At 44.2% G+C, this 18812-nt stretch overlaps 1 protein-coding gene and 2 non-coding genes across 10 annotated transcripts in view; all 3 read left to right on the forward strand.

Annotated features, from left to right (window-relative positions):
• The window catches only part of CCAR1 (cell division cycle and apoptosis regulator 1), a 33481-nt gene that overhangs the window by 3918 nt on the left and 10751 nt on the right, over positions 1 to 18812 (forward strand). For 2 of the 8 annotated variants that reach the window (XM_078875194.1, XM_078875201.1), the window contains exons 1-14: positions 1728 to 1895; positions 3865 to 3950; positions 5232 to 5431; positions 6872 to 6913; positions 7038 to 7321; positions 8054 to 8168; positions 8909 to 9013; positions 12397 to 12625; positions 12978 to 13043; positions 14014 to 14143; positions 14643 to 14792; positions 15571 to 15799; positions 16715 to 16828; positions 17419 to 17585. In XM_078875194.1, the coding sequence (XP_078731320.1) occupies positions 3881 to 3950; positions 5232 to 5431; positions 6872 to 6913; positions 7038 to 7321; positions 8054 to 8168; positions 8909 to 9013; positions 12397 to 12625; positions 12978 to 13043; positions 14014 to 14143; positions 14643 to 14792; positions 15571 to 15799; positions 16715 to 16828; positions 17419 to 17585 (1901 nt within the window). In that variant the 5' untranslated portion in view covers positions 1728 to 1895; positions 3865 to 3880. Of the gene's footprint in view, positions 1 to 1727; positions 1896 to 3864; positions 3951 to 5231; positions 5432 to 6871; positions 6914 to 7037; positions 7322 to 8053; positions 8169 to 8908; positions 9014 to 12396; positions 12626 to 12977; positions 13044 to 14013; positions 14144 to 14642; positions 14793 to 15570; positions 15800 to 16714; positions 16829 to 17418; positions 17586 to 18812 lie in introns of those variants that run through there. The other 6 variants (XM_078875199.1, XM_078875198.1, XM_078875195.1 and 3 more) reach the window with 6 other exon arrangements.
• LOC144946621 (small nucleolar RNA SNORA79) lies at positions 4230 to 4377 on the forward strand. The gene has a single exon (XR_013639920.1). It is a non-coding gene; the product is annotated as a small nucleolar RNA SNORA79 (small nucleolar RNA).
• Positions 7549 to 7696, forward strand: LOC144946620 (small nucleolar RNA SNORA79). Its single transcript, XR_013639919.1, has one exon. It is a non-coding gene; the product is annotated as a small nucleolar RNA SNORA79 (small nucleolar RNA).

Raw genomic sequence — 18812 nt, forward strand, 5'->3', positions numbered from 1 at the left:
ATACCTACGTGGCTTTACCGAAAGAACCAGAATATGGATTCCTGCAGTCGCGAAAGCTTCAAATCAAGAGAGGAGACTGAATGTTGTCCTGTAACCATGGAGACACCCTCACCGTGCCTTGTTGTTGTCCCCGAGTGACCGTTCCTGACCGTTTCTTGTGCGAGGTTGCGTGAGGTTGGGAAACTGAATAAAGTGTTGCAAATCAACACCCCAACAATTGTGCCTGAATAATGATTAAGTTTTCATCGCTGCATTTTACCCGCTACGACGCGTAATATTGTGGCTCAGAAACAGAAGACAATGGATAATAAGCATTTCACAAACGCGCGAAGCAGTTGCGCGCCTTGGATTACGCTCGAAAGAGACGTGAATTGTAGAGCAAGTTGGAGAGACTTCGTGTTTGACCGCTTAATGATGACTTTGGCAGGCCACGGCTAAAAGGGACGATGACCGGTGGTCGAGAGCAAATGACGGGAGTTTCTAGCCAAAGGTGAAGAGAGAACGCGGCCGAGATCACATCCGCCGCGGAGATGGAGCGATGCAATGCAGCGCGTGAGCGCGTGCTCATAGATTGTAGCATCATCGCAAGGCCGGCTCGCACGCCTCGTCAACCTCTTGTCGGTGCCCTACCTTATTGCAGACCAATTCAGAACGTATTGGTCACCCCGTGCCCCTTATACATCTCAACCTTCATCCTACAAAGTCCCATCACAAGCGAGAAACACAAATAGACAACACATTGTGTTCGCCCGTATTGAAACGGCTGCACTCCGCATGGACCTGCAAACTCAATTCACTTGCACAAGAACACGGGTTAGACCTCATGGGTTGACAGGTATGATGGGTTGGGTAGGCAGGGTAGACTGTGACTTATGACTGTATTCCAAGTCTCCCTTGAAAAAGATACAGTACTTGGTATCGTATTGCCGTTGTACCGTTCGCCTTTTGGCGTTCTCCGCCAGAGGAGGCTGTCTCTTGTGCAGGCCAATCAGTTTCAACAGCAATGCATATCGATCACTATCAACCGAGTTCGTTTGCATGTTTTACCATAAGCATGTGTCACACACAGACTTGATGCCTTGCAATAGATGTCCATTCGATGTTTAAGCATCTTAACGCCTGTATTATTGCAGCAAATGGTATAACGCCAATGCTTTGATGTATATAAAGTATGTAGAGTATAAATCTTCACTTAAAGCTTTCGTGACTGCAGGAATTAATATTCCTTGGGTCTTTCGGCAAAGCCACGTAGAGAGCGGCTTTACCGAAAGACCCAAAAAGTAAGTTGAGCATTCCGAACAGACGTCCACGTTGGGACACTTGCTGGGGGTTGGCGAGCGCGTTCCGAACCTCCACACTCACCACGTGCTCACACAAATTCCGAAACGCCAGTGGTTCCCAACATGCGCTTCGCGGAGCTCCCCCCCCCCCCCCGGTGGCTCGCGGAACAATAAAAAAAATCCTCACCAAGGCTAATACACAATGTCAAATAACTAGCAGCGTCTGGTTTGGTTCGCGAAATATTTGGAGGTTGACGAAAGTGGTGGGGGCTCAGTGCTCACACTGGAAACCGGGTTGGTAACCGTCCCCCCCACAACCGCAATTACCGCACGCGCACCGCCTCAGATTCCCCACGGCTAATAAGCGCGGCCCGCTGCTGTCGGCCAATCGGAGCGGCTCAGGGCGGGCCCGCGGCCGAAGCGCGCTGGGAGATTCAATCGCTCGGAATCGCCGTTTAGCGGGAGAGCGCGGTGACCGTGGAGGATTTTGTTGTTTAAAGGCTCGACAGCAACAACAAATGTACGAGTGAGAGATTACTCGCTATCTTTTTGTTATCATTCAATGCAAAGTTTCACTTCTAGTTGCGCCTAATTATATCTATTCAACAAGAAGAGGTGAGTTGAAGCGATTCGGGTCGCGTCAATGCCGCTGGTGCTGGTGGCACGAGTCGGGCTTGAGACGCGAGGCCCGGGCTTGTAGGCCGCGGCCTTCACCTCCCCCACTCACAACCCGCGACTAGAATCTAAAAGGAGAGAGGGATGTGTGAGGCGTACCGAGAAGGACCACCAGCACCGACGACACGGGGCACTGCTGATGCGACGAGGTTGCGAGCGGAGCTCGGCGGCTTCGTTGCTGCATCGCGCCGCGTCGTGACCGAAGGCGGCTTGGCGAGGCCCGCGTTGAGCGGTCGACTTCTCGCTGCTGCTGTTGATGTTGTTGATGATGAACATGGTTATAACGCAGAAGCGACTGTGCACGCGACACTAGGACGAGAGAGCGAGTTGTGGACAGTGGTTGTCTGCGTGGAAATGGACCTGCCCGTGTTTAATATGGAATTCCCATTGCTGGAGTCTGAGATGATGTAGCCATTGCCCGATTGAGCGGAGAAGCATGGTTTTGTTTTACCTCGGGCAACGGGCTCGACTATACACGATTGTATAATTATTTAAAACCTCTGAGATCGATCAAATGGGTACATCGTGGAGCAGCACCGGTGCGACGTGGTGCCTGTCAGGAATGTCGAATTTGCACCACTGGCTGAGTTGGGGGCTTAGATCGTCAGCCTCGGTCAATTCATTTCTGGACGAGGCCCTCAAGGGCTTAAGTAGGTGCTTAATGTCCGTCAAAATTACGGACATTATTGCAAAGTTATTTAACGTGTCGTGCGTGTACTGTCGTGAAATGGTGTCACAATGTGCGCAGAATACCGATTGGTACTTAACATTACATAAACTTCGATTTTCCACCTCGTGCAAAGTCAATGTTTTGGGTGCATACATTCTTGTAAACAGGGTTATTAGCCCAAAAGAAACCACGTAGCTTTGTATCAACTTTACGTGCACATAACGACTAATTCTTTGAGATATTTCAATGGAAACGAGGCTACTGTATCGTGAACTCTGTGATAAGAATTGAAGCATGTATTGTGTGAGAGAAAGCTGAAATTATTTCGGGTTATGTATGTCAGGGTCATGACGGATATTTTGAAGGTGGGGTAAGACACGTACGTAGTCGATACGTATGTTATTTGGCAAGCCATTGGATTGCATTTCATGACCGGTGTTATTTCATCATTTCCACGATCGAGAGTGGCATTTATTAACATTGCACTTTCGTTAAAGTAATGCACAGGCATTCCTATCATTAACTCGGCAGTACGAGCATGAGGTGCCAACTTTGGGCACAGCAGGAAATTGTGTTTATTTTTGTACATACGGTTATGTTGATTTGCAACATTGCTGTTAAATTTGGGCAATGTGCCCTCGTCGTGATCATCATTATTATATCTCCCACCACCACTGTAATGGCACTCCTGATGACAACATCCAGTAAAAGGCAACAAACCACAACTACAATGTCATTACTTAATTCCCTTTCGCAGTGTTATAGTTTGTAGGGTAGTTTAATACATTATTAAAACGAAACGAAACTTTTTTTTTATCTTACCAGGTAAGGCCCACTGAGCTATATAGCTGTTTTTCAGAAGCGACCTGGCCACAAATGATAGCTCAACGAAGTGGCTTATGTCGAAATGTAAAGCAGTCAAATACTCTTAAAGGCATGTGATTCTAAATGTGGAGGAAAAAACCGGAGGATCCGGAAAAAAATCCACATAACCACGGGGAAAACATTCAAACTCCAAATATACAGACGCCAGGGTCGGGTTCGAACCTACTACCTCCTGCATACCAGGCAAGGTAGTTAACATCTCATCACCGTGGCGCCCCAGCAGTGTAGAACTAGACACAACAATAGGAAGGAATACACCCAGAAGTGTATAACTAGGCACAACAATACAAAAGAATATCAAGTGGAATCACCGATTTATTTTTGTGTTGTGCTTGCACGTCACGTTTTTGCCAGAAAGTCTTCGACGACGATGGCGCAGTATGGAGGACAGAAGAATCCTCCGTGGGCAACGCAGTTTTCTACTGGCGTTTCCCAACCCTGTAAGCGCGTGCTTTATCGTCGTAATGTCGCCGTTTGTGTTTGTATTGTTTTATTTAATGAGCACTAATTATAATCCACTACCGGATAAATTTCTCTCCGCGCAGTATTGTTTATGGAGGTTGCTTGACCATACTGCACGTAGCTGGTGAGTATGGCCAGTTTAGATATAATTCACCACTGATGTTAACCGTGGTGGGAATCGAACTCTGGTCAACAGGACTTCTAGGGCAGTGCATCACCGGCACACTCCAGTATTATTGTATTAATAAGAAGCACAGCGATGGCCCTTCGTTCCTCTTGCCATCGAGAGCCACAGTGGTGAGATTTTGAGTCATCGCAGAGCAAGTGACTTTATTCACTCTAGACACGTGTGGGGCAGACGGTCTGTCTTCTCCCGTGTTTGGAAAATTGCGGAGTTGGACAAAAACAGTGCATTTTATTTGTTCACCAAGGTCTTTGCGTGTACCTGTTTACATATTTATTGTTTTTCCATACACTTGCACGTGCAGTCACATTTTGTGTCATTTTCCATTAATTTCACCATTACTGTATTGCTGTACAGCAATAAAGAATCCAATATATGGAATGTAATTATTTATTTGTATACCCACAAAATCCTCGGTCACATTCAAAACTAATTTTCATGAGCATCATAATTTTCAATGTGTGGTGCTTTTATGAATTAAGTTTTTTTGTGTTCTGTAGATAACTTGGTATGTTTGCTCTCAACACCCTGAGGACAGCATAGTATCAATTTCATCAGTAATATGTGTACTGTTGGCTCATCGGGATATGTTTATTTTAGAGGTTTATGAGTTTCGTATTACGCAAGCTTATATGCATGCTTATGTGCACACTTTAACATGCATGCTTATGATTTGCACACTTTAGCCGGGACAAATAACCCGCCTTATTCATTATTCACACTGCCTTGTGATGGTATCATAATCTGCTTTTTGACTGTTCCTTAGTGAGAAGCATTTGCATTATTATCATTGAAGTGTTGTTAAGGGTAATGACAGGTCACAGGGGGCTTCTGTAATATATAAATGGGTTGATCCTGGATAGTGTTTGGATGGGTGACTAGCATGCATAAAAGATATGTTATAAGCTAATTGTGGAGCTACATTGTCAGCAGAGGGATGTGCAGCATATTAAACATTTTGGTCGAAACTTTCTTATTCTGTGCTCCCCGGCTTCACACACCCACAATAACCAGCGTGGTGAAGTGTGATCAAGTATCCCGAATGACCTACACTGCGCGGGGATGCTCTCTGCAGCTCTGCAGCAACAGACTTCGCTTCTGGGCGTGTCGCCCGCTCTCTATGGCCAGCAATCGGTGGGAATTGCCACCGGCATGGGCACTCAGGCCACCGCCGCCTACCCCATCGCACAGACGGCTGTGGTACTGCAGCAGCAGCAGCAGCAACAGCAGCAGGTGGCAGCTCTTCAACAGCAACAGCAAGCTGCTGTGTTGCAGGTAATCAGCCAGTGCAGGCAATGAGATCTTTTGATACTCTACTATCAGTTAATGTTAAATTGTTGACACCATGTAGGGTGAGCAGTTACTTGGTGATTGCAAGTTTGACTTGTGTCCCCCATGCATATTGTGACCTCTGACCTGTGGCCCTTGTTCTATAGAAAATACACTTCAGATAGTTACGTGTAAATTTTAATAAATGTCCCCTATATATTTGCTAAAGCTTACATTGGTAAAACAAGCTTTTAGCTTACACGTGTACTCTCAATTAACATTAGAAATTACATAAATTTGCATCATTAGAGACCTTTAAGGTACATGTAATGGAACATCTGTTTAATGTGGCATTTTCTCTGCTGTTTTGTGTATAAACCATGTTGTGGCTATGTGTAAAAATAGCTTTATAAATGTAATGTTGAAATTGACTTGCATTTGTACATTTTTAACTGCAAATTTGAATTGTGTTTTTTCATTTATTGGGCTGACATTTAAAAAATTCAAATTACCACTTGTCAAAAGTCTGTCAAAGGAATATATGTGCATATTTCCGCATGGTGTGTTAATTTACAGATTAAACTTAGCCCTCATCATATGTCAGCACTAACTGCCCCTTTTTCGAAAATAAAATTAAAAAAGAGCGACTTTTGTGCCAGGAGTATGGTTTTAATGTTGCAATTAGATTAAATTATTGCGAACCATTCAAAAGGTTATTATAACTAGATTACGCAAGTTGTATTTGAACAAAGAACAATGCTGTCTATTAAATTCTAAAATGAGAAGTAGCACAATGCTTCATTTTTTCTGTCTGGACATGGATATGTCTTGCTTCATGTTTAAAAATAAAATCACACCGACATTTAAAAATATGTGATTACAGTTTTAAGGCTGGATGGAATCAGAAATAAAATGTGCCCTTTGAGGTCTATGATATTAAAATTGGTCATTAAAGTATTTCATGTTTTTCATGTGCACAATGTAGAGCTTTATAAATATGTGCTGTTATGCCTGGATAAACAGTGTTGTGTGATTTTGTTGGCAACATGATGACATTCACAGACTGCAGGCAATATCAGAAATATTGAATCCAGATGTGCTTTGTAAAAATTCACTTGGTAAGAAGTAATTTAGACTAAATGGCTTAATTTTGATTGCTGAAAGACGATGTTTAATTCCATTTAAGCTGCATTCTCAAGATGCTTAGAACCCTGAATATGAATTGTTTAGGTTTTGTCGGTCATTAACTAACAATTTTTATTTCCTGAAAACATACCTCAGGAAGATATTGTCTTCCCACAAATGGTTAAATTTAAATCACCACATTACCCAAGCACTGCTTTTTTTGCTTTCGTTGTTATGGGAATCGCTACCAGACAAGGATTTGACGAGTAAAATACTATGCGTTGCGTTAAAAGTTAACTTTTTGTCATTACTCTATCCTAGCAATTTCAGCAGACGCAACAGAATCTCTACAATGTTCAGCAGGTATGGTTTTTCTTTCTGCTGCTAGCACACATCAGTGAACATTGCATGCAGCATCAGCACTGCTGGAAGTGAAATTGTCTTAATGAGGACAATGGAATTAACTCGTACTTGACTTGTCTCATAGCAGCAGACGCTGGCGATGCCGACGAGCCTCGCCGCTCCACAGCAGGCGCAGCAGATGACCGTGTCCTATCCAACGCCACGCATCATTCAGCAGCAGCAACAGCAGCATCAACAACAGCAGCAGCAGCAGCAACAGCAGCAGCAACAACAGCAACAGCAGCAACAGGCGGCAGCTGTCTCCGTGACGCAAAGCGTCGCTCAGAAGCAGCGTGTCTTCACAGGCGTCATCACTAAGCTGCACGATAACTTTGGATTTATAGATGATGATGTTTTCTTCCAGCTAAGGTGAGTCTGAAGAGCTGAATTCTAAACTCTGAACCAGAGAGGGCATTGTGGCATCTTCCCGTGGCTGGTGAATGCTTCCTTTCATTTGGTCAATGCAGCAATACTGAAGGAACTGTCATTGGCTGTGACGTCATAATATATGTAAATCTATTGTTTGCTTCTGTAAATGTACAAGTTAGGCTTCTGTAAAGTTTGTAATCGTAGTGTAGTATAGATATGAAAAAGAGTGATGGCTCTTCGTTCCTCTTGCCACTGGGAGCCACAGTGGTGAGATTTTGAGCCATCGCAGAGCAAGTGACTTTATTCACTCTAGACACGTGTGAGGCAGGCGGTCTGTCTTCTCCTGTGTTTGGAAAATTGTGGAGTCAGACAAAAAAGTGTTTTTTAACATTGCGCTTACATTAAATGGGATACACATGCCAACCGTATGTGTGTTCGTGTAACATGTTTCATGTATAGACTCGTACCGTTTAATCCGTCCAGCAATCACTACAATACTATATGGAGCATTTTCATGCGTTGACCATTGTAGCTCAACAGACAATCTTCATTTTAAAAAGTAGGTTGCTTAAGTCAATATTTAAAACGAGCAACTATGTCTATCGTTACACTCACCGTGGATAAGTGATGAGTAAAACATGGTTTGCAGGTGCCTTGCACTGTAAAGTTCCGCTACCCGCATGTACCACTGACTTTCTCTTATCTCCCCCCCCCCCCCCCCCCCAATTGCAGTGCTGTGAAGGGTAAGGCACCCCTTCTAGGTGACCGTGTGCTGGTGGAAGCCACGTACAACCCCAACATGCCCTTCAAGTGGAACGCTCAACGCGTTCAAACCTTGCCCACTGCAGTAAGCGCTGTGCCTGTGCACCCCCAACCACCACTGCCGCACTCGCTGCAATGTCGCGGTCATGGTTTATGGCCTGTGCCCTCGGCACATTTGCTGTTTTTAGTTTTGTCCTGAGGTTGATAGAGCACTTGTTTTTATGACTTCCCTCTTTATTTGTTTTGAATATTATCTTCATGTAAGTTCCCACAAATATAAGTTCCCATGCAAAGCTGTTTTATATTCTGTACTTTATTTTAGAAAGCTTATCACTGGTTCACAACTTGTACATTCGCATGTTTTTTTTTTCTTTGTGGGGGTGGTGGGAAATCGGTGATGCAGTGCATTACCTCGCCCCGCATTGAATCTGGCGACCCAAGTTCAGTTCCCAGCCGCCGATAATGCCAGTGGCGAATGATATCTGAATTAGTCCTGGAGTTCACCCCCCCCCTTCTCCAACCAATATTGCCCAATGTTGCGAAGTATAGCCAACATCCCCAATGACCAACACAAGGTGGAGAGGCCTTCATTAGTATGGGATTAACAAATTATTCTTTGGTTCTTTTAAGATTAACAAATGACTTAATTATATTTTTGGAGATTGCACACTGATTAAGTAATGTGTATCATAAATCATAATGGCAGGTGTATGTTGTCTACTTGCAATTGAATCGCTTCCCTTGGACACTTGTCCAGTTCCTTTACAATTTCAACACCAGTCAAAGTATCGGTGCGACAATTGCTCCTGTCATTTGTTTCTACAGCAAAGTCAGGGGCTCATGAAGCCTCCACAAGCTCCCACCATGCAGGCGGCACAGATGATGCAGCAGCAGGGCTACACCGTGGCGTCGCAGGGCATGTCTCAACAGGTAGGAATGCAGCACAACAAGCCCCTCTGCACAACAGGGACAACTGTCACATGTGCACTGTGTTCACTCCCTCGTCTTAAGGGATGTGGGTAATAATGTGACGACAATAACTGTACTCCACTGGCTCACAATGTCACGATTGCACTCACCATCAAGGTTATGTGGACTTCCCTCTGCCTACCTGTCCACGACCATCTTTCTCTACTCCCCTCTGTGTGTGCTCTCTGCTCCAGTAACCATGGCTTACTGTCAAAATCCCTCCGTCAACCTTGGATCAGTGCAAAGTCACTCATTGTCTTGTGTTGTCTCCATCGTCCGGAATCCTGCTACTTTAAATAGATAATGCTCTATTTGCTTTTGAAATGATTTATGATATCTACAACTATAAAAGTACCAGTGTGTTTAGTGACGGTGCAGTGGATGGAGCACTGCGTGATGGATCCATAAATCTCAGTTCGATGTCCTTCAAGAGATTAACTTCATTGGCGTGTAATATCTGAACAGGTCCTCAATCCTTATCACTAGCCCACACTGACAAGCGATGGCGAGATGTTATATCCCCCGCCTGGTAAGCAGGAGATCGTGGGTTCGATCTCGACCCTTTGATACCTGTATATTTAGAGTTTGCATGTTCTCTCCCCGTGGTTGTGTGGGTTTTTCTCCAGGTCCTTTGGTTTTTTCCTTCACATTTAGAAACATGGGTTTTCGATTATTTGGCTGCTATAAATTTCTACATGATAAGCCACTTCATTGAGCTAACATTTGTGGCCAGGTCGCTTTTTAAAGATAACGAATAGTTTAGTGGGCTTTACCTGGTAAAATATAAAATAGTTGAGTTATATATTATTTGGTTCTTTCGGTAAAGTCACGTAGATAGAAGAAAAATAATAATACAAATTAAGTGAATAAAAATAAGAAAAAACTAAAAAACACTAATGTAGACTGTAGCCTGGTTCTAAATCAGAGTGAGGGTACTGGCAGTCTATTATGTAGACTGTAGCCTGGTTCTAAATCAGAGTGAGTGTACTGGCAGTCTATAATGTAGACTGTAGCCATGGTTCTTAACCTCGGTGAGTGTACTGGCAGTCTATAATGTAGACTGTAGCCTGGTTCTTAACCTGAATAAAATAAAAGCAAAATCCATGACGTTTCGATCGCAACACAAGCGGTCGTCATTAGGAAAAGGGGGGTTAGCCTCTAAAGGCAAACTGTTTATAAAGTTTTAGAGATGGGCGTAGCCCAAGTGTCTCAGCAGCATGGGCGTGGCAGCTAAGGAAGCAACAACGCAGTGGGTCTACACCAATCAAAGGGCCGCCAGGCAATCATTGTACCTAGCTCCACACACCCACAGTGCTGATGGTGGAGGTTGACAAGAAAACACAAATCAAGTCATGACCCAAAGTGGTTGATGACATCTTTTCAATAATTGCTGAGTTTATAACCATCCTCTCTGTTGAAAATTTGTCTGTATATATGGATGGCTTCATGAACTAAGCTTTGTTGATAGCCAGTAGGCTTGCAAAATACCATCGTCTTAGAGAAATCAATTTCGTGTGAGCTAGCCGCATAAAAATAATGATCGGCCACGGCAGAAGTATTGGTCCTGCCGTGTTTCAAATCTGCCTTATGTTCACGGACACGGTCTGAGACGTGTCGCTTAGTTTCCCTAATGTAACTGCTGCCGCAGGTACTGCTTAGTTTGTAGACGCCGAGATGTTGCATGTCAGGAATTTTGTCCTTCACAGATGTGATCAGATCTCGAATTTTATGTACTGTGTTAAATCGGACCTGGATCTTGTTTTTGTTCACGATTTGGGAAATATTTTTGGTTACCCCTGCTGTGTAAGGCAAGGTCATGATTTTGATTGGATCCTCAGATGGCTCCTTCCTCATGGTTGGGGTGATGGCTTTGCGGATTGTGTAGTCAGAATATCCATTCGCCTTGAGAGCCTGGTGTACGTGTTTGAGTTCACTGGTTAGGTGTTCATGGTCGGAGATACATTGAGCTCTATGGTGTAGTGTTTTGACGAGGGAATGGATAAAACATGGTTTGCAGGTGCCTTGCATTGAAAATATGTCATCAACCACTTTGGGTCATGATTTGATTTGTGTTTTTTTGTCAACCTCCACCGTCAGCAGTGTGGGTGTTTGGAGCTAGGTACAATGATTGCCTGGCGGCCCTTTGATTGGTGTGGACCCACTGCGTTGTCGTTGCTTCCATAGCTGCCCCGCTCATGCTGCTGACACACTTGGGCTGCGCCCATCTCTAAACCTTTATAAACAGTTTGCCTTTAGAGCCTTTTCCTGATGACGACTGCTTGTGTTGCGATCGAAACTTCGTGGGTTTTTTTTTTCAGGTTAAGAACCAGGCTACAGTCTACATTATAGACTGCCAGTACGCTCACCAGCTTAATAAACAGGCTACAGTCTACATTATAGACTGCCAGTACGCTCAACAGCTTAATAACCAGGCTACAGTCTACATTATAGACTGCCAGTACACTCACTCCGATTTAGAACAAGGCTACAGTCTACATTATAGACTGCCAGTACACTCACTCCGATTTAGAACCAGGCTACAGTCTACATTAGTGCGTTTTTTGTTTATTTTATTATTCTTATTTTTATTCACTTAATTTTTTTAAATTTTCTATCTACGTGACTTTACCGAAAGAAGCAAAGATTATGAATTCCTCCACTCACTAAAGTTTTAAGTAAAAATGAAGTTGAGTTTCAGTTTAGAAGTCCAGGCGGAACCTGCTTTTACAACACAATGCATTCCTGGAAAGCCTGTCGTAAATCGGATCGTCGTAAATTGCATCGTCGTAAATCGGATCGTCGTAAATTGCATCGTCGTAAATCGGATCGTCGTAAATCGGACCCTATTTTCCCATAGACAGTCAACAAAAACATCACTTGCCGATGTGCATTTCCTTTTATATCGTCCATATTTAACAGGGTTTAATAGGCAAAAATCCACAAAACACTTGGGAATAACAAAAGCTCCACGCCAAGTCACATCGGAAACCAAACTGACTTTAAATGTGTTCGGAGTCATGTTGGAAGCTGCGTCGTAAATCGAGTTTCTGCTTTGTAAATCGTTCTCTGTTGGCTTTATGTTAACGTCGTGAATGTGGATCGTCGTAAATTCGACCGGTCGTCGGAGACCGCCTGTGTTCAAACGGCCCCCATTACCGACACCGCATGGGCAGTTCTTAATGCAGCACTGCATTGAAATATGGTCTACGGGGTATGTATGTTCAACTTGTTTCGCACCGTACGTAGCCAACCATGCTAATCGTTGGTGTGAGAAGTTATGCATATATACCAATTTGTATTTTGCTTTGCCCAAAAATGTAACCATCCCGTTCATCTCATTCCAGCAGAACATGGTGCAGCCCACCCAGTCTCCCATGCAGACGCCGGCGTTTGTGGCTGCTGCGGCTCAGGCGGCTCAGGCGGCGATGCAGCCCTTCCAGTCACAGCAGGCGCAGCAGGCGCAGCAGGCGCAGCAGGCCCTGCAAACGCAGCAGGTGCTGCAGTCGGGGGCGCTGCTCGCATCCACCCTGTTTGCACAGCAACCGCAGGCCGCTCAGCAGCTCCTGCAGCAAGGTGAGCGCCGTAGTCCTGAATTGAACATGGGCTCAACGCATTCTTCCTTGCTTGCTCTTCACTTTATTTCGTGAGAAGACTGTACAGTTGGATAATGTTCATAGGTACATTTACATATACAGCCTACTTTTGTCGATCCACTCCTGGATGAGGGCCTCCCCATGCCAATCACCACCGATGCCTCCCCATGCTAACCACTATATCAGATTGTGATGGAATGGGGAGGCTTTCATCCATCGGTGGATAGACCATGGCTGATGATGATGATGACAATCATCATCATTGCACCATTGCCCCTTCATTCCCCCCTCAGCTTCACTTGTATGTACATATAGCTTGTTGTCTTCCATAGGTGTGAATTTGGAGAGCAACAACAGCATCTGGACATCACAACACTCCCACGATGTTTGTTTTGGATGTACGTATCATGATTCCTAGAGAAAACGTGCTTCTCTCCTGTCTCTTAACGGTTTACGCACATCAAAGCAGATGGGTACCTACCACAGTTTACTAAAGCCACCTCTGAACTACGATTCCAGAAGCCCCTTGACCACGGCACCCTAATAACATAGATTTTTAAAATCTGAAATTGCGGTAACAACGACCAGACCATCGACCAAATCGCGAACCACTGTGAATGCTGAAAATTAAGCCAAGCCATTGAAAGCAATCTGCCATACGTCCATGGAAGCCATTTCCCATCTAACTACACTGGAAACTGACTTCTAAGTTGCTATTCATTCAGCCATACGAAAGAGATTATAGACTGAACACTTTTCACATCACATTCATGTATACATGTCTGAGTTTTTATGTGTACGCTTTTGTAAAAAAGAAAGCATAAATAAAAACTGCAAATTTTTTTTTTTGCAATGCAAGGTGATGTGGCCAAATTAAGTTCTGCTGGAACATTGACTTCAGAGGTGCCACGGTGGCGAGATGTTAACTACCTCGCCTGGTAGGCAGAAGTTTGTGGATTATATCCCTACCCTGACGCCTGTTCTATATTTGGAGCTCGTATGTTCTCCCCATGGTCGCGTGAATTTTTCTCTGGATCCTCCGAGTTTTCCTTCTACATTTTAGAAACATGCATTTAGAGTATTTTGGCTAATATAAATTTCCACGTGATAAGGCACTTTGTTGAGCTGTCATTAGTGGCCAGGTTGCTTCTGAACAAGAGCTATATAGTTCAGTGGCCCGTACCTGGTAAAATAAAAATGGTTAAATGAATAAAATAATTAATTGCACCTTCTTCTTGGTTCTTTCGGTAAAGTCACTAATTAATTGCACCTTGCCAACTCGCAGCAGTTGTCATGGGTGCCTCATGTTATGTTTTCTCTTTCTCTCCTCCCGCCCTGCACACACTTGCCATACTCACCCCACCACAGTGGGGATGCTGCAGAACCAGGGCCGGCCCATGAACAGCCCGGCCCCCATGCGCAGGATGGAGCCTACAGGGAGGATGTCAGTGCGGCCCGACCGCTTGGAGGCCCCCTTCCCCCGGCGAGAGAACCAGAGGTACGTGAAGCGTACGGTGTGAGTGCTGGTTCTTATTTGAGATGAGAGTCCCCTGTCTCTTAACAGCTATGGGCAGTAGCTAAATTCATTTTGGATGTCCTTTCGTACAATTGTAGTTTGCAGTCGGTATCTAAATTGCACGTCTTAAAAGTCATTGGTAATTTGTATCTAAATTGCAGAACACAGTTAATTTGTATATATATTAATTTGTAATTTCTGTCAACATCAATTTGTAATTTGTATCTACGTCACTCGAGTAATGTTTTATGTTGAATGTGTATGGTCATTAACACGTGTGGTGATGATCGTGGAAGTTTAGATGAGTTTAATCACTGACGATTATTATTGTAAACGGTTTCAAACACTTGATTATATGGTCCTCCGAACCTCTGAGAGGCAGGTGGACAGAAAATGGTACATGTGTGTCATGTGTGTGTGTGTGCTTGTGCCCATGTGTGTGAATTATGTGTGCCCACATATGATTGCTTGTGTGGTGTAGCCGTGAGAGGGACCGGCGCCGCTCTCGCTCGCCCGTGAGGAAGCGCTCCCGTTCGCCGCGCCGCGACAGAGAACGCGAACGCTCGCCCCGCCGGCCCCGCCGCACGGCCCCTCGCTACACCGTCGAGTTCTCCCGCTTCTCCCTCGACTGGTCGGTAACGTTGTCGTCGACATTACCATCATCATTGTCACTATACCAATCAATCGAACACCATGGAATCAAGTCGGCATTAACCACACATTCTCGTGGTAAAACATGCAAACAATATGCTCTGATAATTATATATGCATTGTCTTTTAAACTGATTTGCCCACACCAGACAGCCTTCTTTATGGCCTTGTCTTACCAGTGTCAGACCAGAGCATGCCAAAAGGCGAACAGTAGAAATAGAAGGCAAGTATCAGAAAATGTATATTGCAGTTATATATCTTTTTCTTTTTAATGTCACCATTATAGCCGATTTGGTTTCTTGGCACAAAGATTATCATTGCTACCATCGCCAAAATCATTGTATTTAGCACCAATAAGCATAATTTGGCTTCATAATTAGCACCATTATCATCGGTGGCATCATTCGTGACTGCACTGTGACCATCAACACACTATTCTTGAAAACACAGTTTACTTGAGAACACAGTTTAAGCTCAGCGGTAACAACTCGGTGCCCGTTTTGCAGGCCGGTGCTGCATACGTGCGCCCTTTGTTGCACAGGGACGGCTACCACGGGGGGGGTCCCCTTGGCTAAACTCTCGCTTGGCATTGGAATGGTTGAGATGAGATGTAAGGTGCTTTGAGTTTGAGGCATTTCAGCAACGCCACATAAATGCAAATCCTCAAATCCATATTCGACACCTGTCCACTTCGAGCTCTTCTTGATAGTTCTAACGTCCCTTTCCGCAAACCCCCCTTGCCCTTATGTGTGCGGCAGTGCCGGCTGCGACCTGATGGAGCTGCGGCGCCGCTACCAGAACCTGTACATCCCCAGCGACTTCTTCGACACGCAGTTCACGTGGGTGGAAGCCTTCCCGATGGCACGTCCCTTCGCGCTGGGCCAGACGTGCAGCTTCCACGTCTTGCACAAGGAGGTGGAGCCCCTGCATGCCGGTGACTCGGCCAGCCTCGAGCCCTCCGATGTCAACCACCTGTACAGTGCCAAGGTTGGTTACTACGAACTCCTAACACTTCCTTTTTTACCGTTTTATTTCATCGGTAATAAGGACGTGGGGAGAACAAGTTAGGAACAAGGGGACAAAGTAACAGGGAAGGGGGGGGAGAGACGCAACAACAAACCAAATATGAGATGCCCAGCAGTGTCGAGAGTGTTATTTTATTGCCAATGATTGAGCAAGTCCGACTGACAAAGTCTTTGCCTTTTACAAGAAAGACCCAACCCAAAAAAACTATTTGACTTGGAGATATGTACCCATCAGGTGGGTAATGATGCATCGATTCATCAATTAACATAGATTCTTATGTTAGACTTTCATCGATTGCATTTAAGAATTTATTATTTATGACGAATTATATGCAAATCATATAATGTTTTTTTTGCGAACGAATCATGCAAAATTGTACAAATAAAATGGAGAAATTAGAAACGATACACATGGGATGGTGAAAATGCGATGAAAAATGGATATATGTATTTGTAGAAGTCCCTATACTGATATGAGTACATACATGGTCTTCATAATAAAGGTTTTTGGGTTAGATCGCGTAAGTATAAATGTGTCGAAACCCTCCACCACCCAACACGGCCAATCGGTAAGGGATTTGTCACGTAAATAAACACCAAATAGTTATGATTCTTTGGGTCTTTCGGTAAAGTCACGGAGATAGGTTTTAACCTATCTACTATTCACGTAGATAGGTTGAGTACTCAGATTGTAACTATTTGGCATTTTGTTTACGTGACAAATACCTTACTGATTGGCCGTATCGGGTGGTGGAGGGTTTCGACACATTTATACTTACGCGATCTAACCCAAAAATCTTCATTATCAATAATATTGGTTGCGAAAGCCTACGTGTTAAACACACATGGTCTTGTCTGGTGCATTCGTTGTTTTCAGGTGATGCTCATGGCCAGCCCATCTCTGGACGAGATTTATCAGAAGTCCTGTGTTTTGGCTGAGGTCTTAGATGAAGCCAAGGAGACTTTCCAACATCCGGCACGGCTTATCAAGGTAATACCTTGCCTTAATCTGTTTATTTTTCTCCATTGCAATCCCAATTGTGCTATCCATCACCTTAATTTCATGAGACTAAGAATCCGGGAGGAACATTCACAGAGCAGTGCAGCCCTCTGTGTTCGAGTGTTCCATGGAAGGATCTATTTCAGAACTGCCTATGATATATTGAGTAACTTCTGGATCCACGCTAGGTGACACATTTTCCACCCACTGATTGAGGGTACTGTTTGTTGCATGGCAGTCAACTTGATATGTTTTTTTCACTAGAGAACCTGATTCAACCATGGACGGCTACCCAGATTTGAACCCAGGATCTCAGTGTTACCAGCTTGGTACTCTGACCTCTGACCCACCCAGAAACGTCCCGCTTTAAGCTATTGTTATTTAATGACAAGCCTAAGCTATTTTAACAACTTGTTACCCTAACCTTCATGTGCCACATTGATGTTGAAATATGGTAGAAAGGTGTAATTTATTTGTGTTGAAGAACACCGTTGTCAGAGATGATTGCACAGCATGATTTATACAGTAGTACCCTGTGATGTGACCGCTCGGTTAATGACCGCCCTCGATCATTGTCTCAGTTCCTTGTCGGACAAAAGGGTAAAGACGAGGCCATGGCCATCGGAGGCCCGTGGTCCCCATCCTTGGATGGGCCCAACCCTGACATGGACCCTTCCGTGCTCATCAAAACAGCCGTGCGCTGCACACGAGCCCTCACCGGCATCGACCTGAGTACCTGCACGCAGTGGTAAGCAGGGCCCAGGGGCCTAACACAATTCACTTAGTGGTTGAAAATTTGGGAAAACTTATACATGTTTTTGTAACGAGGTTAATTATATTTTGTATGCAACTCATGAAGCGGGTGTATTGGCACATGGCCTGTAATCCAGTGTTTTGTAGGAAAGTGTTGGTAGATCATGTACATTTGGGAAAGTCCAAAACCTACTGGTTGTGGGGTGGCCACGATATTACAGTAGAGAGAGTGGGTTCATGAATCTGTCTTTATTGATTTTTGCACGCTATGGTATGCAATGATTATTTTTCCAGGTACCCTGGTTTACCCACATGCAAAATAATGCTAAAAATGGATTTGCACAAATATCCAAATGCAAGTGTCTTTGGGTACTCATTGAAGCTATTCTTTGATATATAAATGACATCAAAATATAAAATATGCAGAAAGGGGTCCTCCATTGATTAATTAGTTGAAGAATATTTTTAAAAACTTTTCAACTTCCAAATCCTGTAGCTGAAAGTCCCAATAACAAGTCATGGGACCTCAAGCCAGAGACAACTCGAAATGTTAGCACGTTATTTTAAGGGGTAATTAAGATTTATGTCTTGTACTTTAAACACAAACATTGTACACGCCTATCATTTGTAAGCTGTATGTTTGCAGATGTTGGCTGACATTAAATGTACGTTCATGTTAATATCCATAATCTTGTTATAGTTGTATGTATGTTTATATAATTAGCAATGAGTATACAAACCATGTACGTATTTTATCCATTGCACATCTATATCTAATCTTTTCTTATTTCACTCCACAAAATATCTGCCAACAGTGACATTTTTGTGCCTTTATTCCACCCTCAAGACAAACCCAAGGAGCATTGCACTTCATGCGTTTTTTAACGGCGTTTGTCAAGTGTCCAAAGCGCGTGCTGTCGTTGGTGTCTGCTTGTGCCGTTGCGTGTACAATTGTCGTTCGTTTTTGTCTCGCCGTGCCCCCACGTGACAGCTGTCGTTCCCGTGCATTTGCGTGTGCTTCCTTGGGAGGGCCTAGGGAGGGAGGGTGAGAGTGTCGCGTCCCACGTCTTGTGCACTCGTCAACTGTCTATGGTCGAAATTCATTCTTCCTTTGCACCCATTCACTGACAAATCCCATCAATAAGCCTACACTTGTATCGGTGACTGAGGCCGGTTCAGAATTATCCTGTCTTATTTGTGAAAGTGGTAAGCGATTTTTTTT

This window comes from Lampetra fluviatilis, chromosome 41, assembly GCF_964198595.1.
Source record: "Lampetra fluviatilis chromosome 41, kcLamFluv1.1, whole genome shotgun sequence".
Lineage (NCBI taxonomy): Eukaryota > Metazoa > Chordata > Hyperoartia > Petromyzontiformes > Petromyzontidae > Lampetra > Lampetra fluviatilis.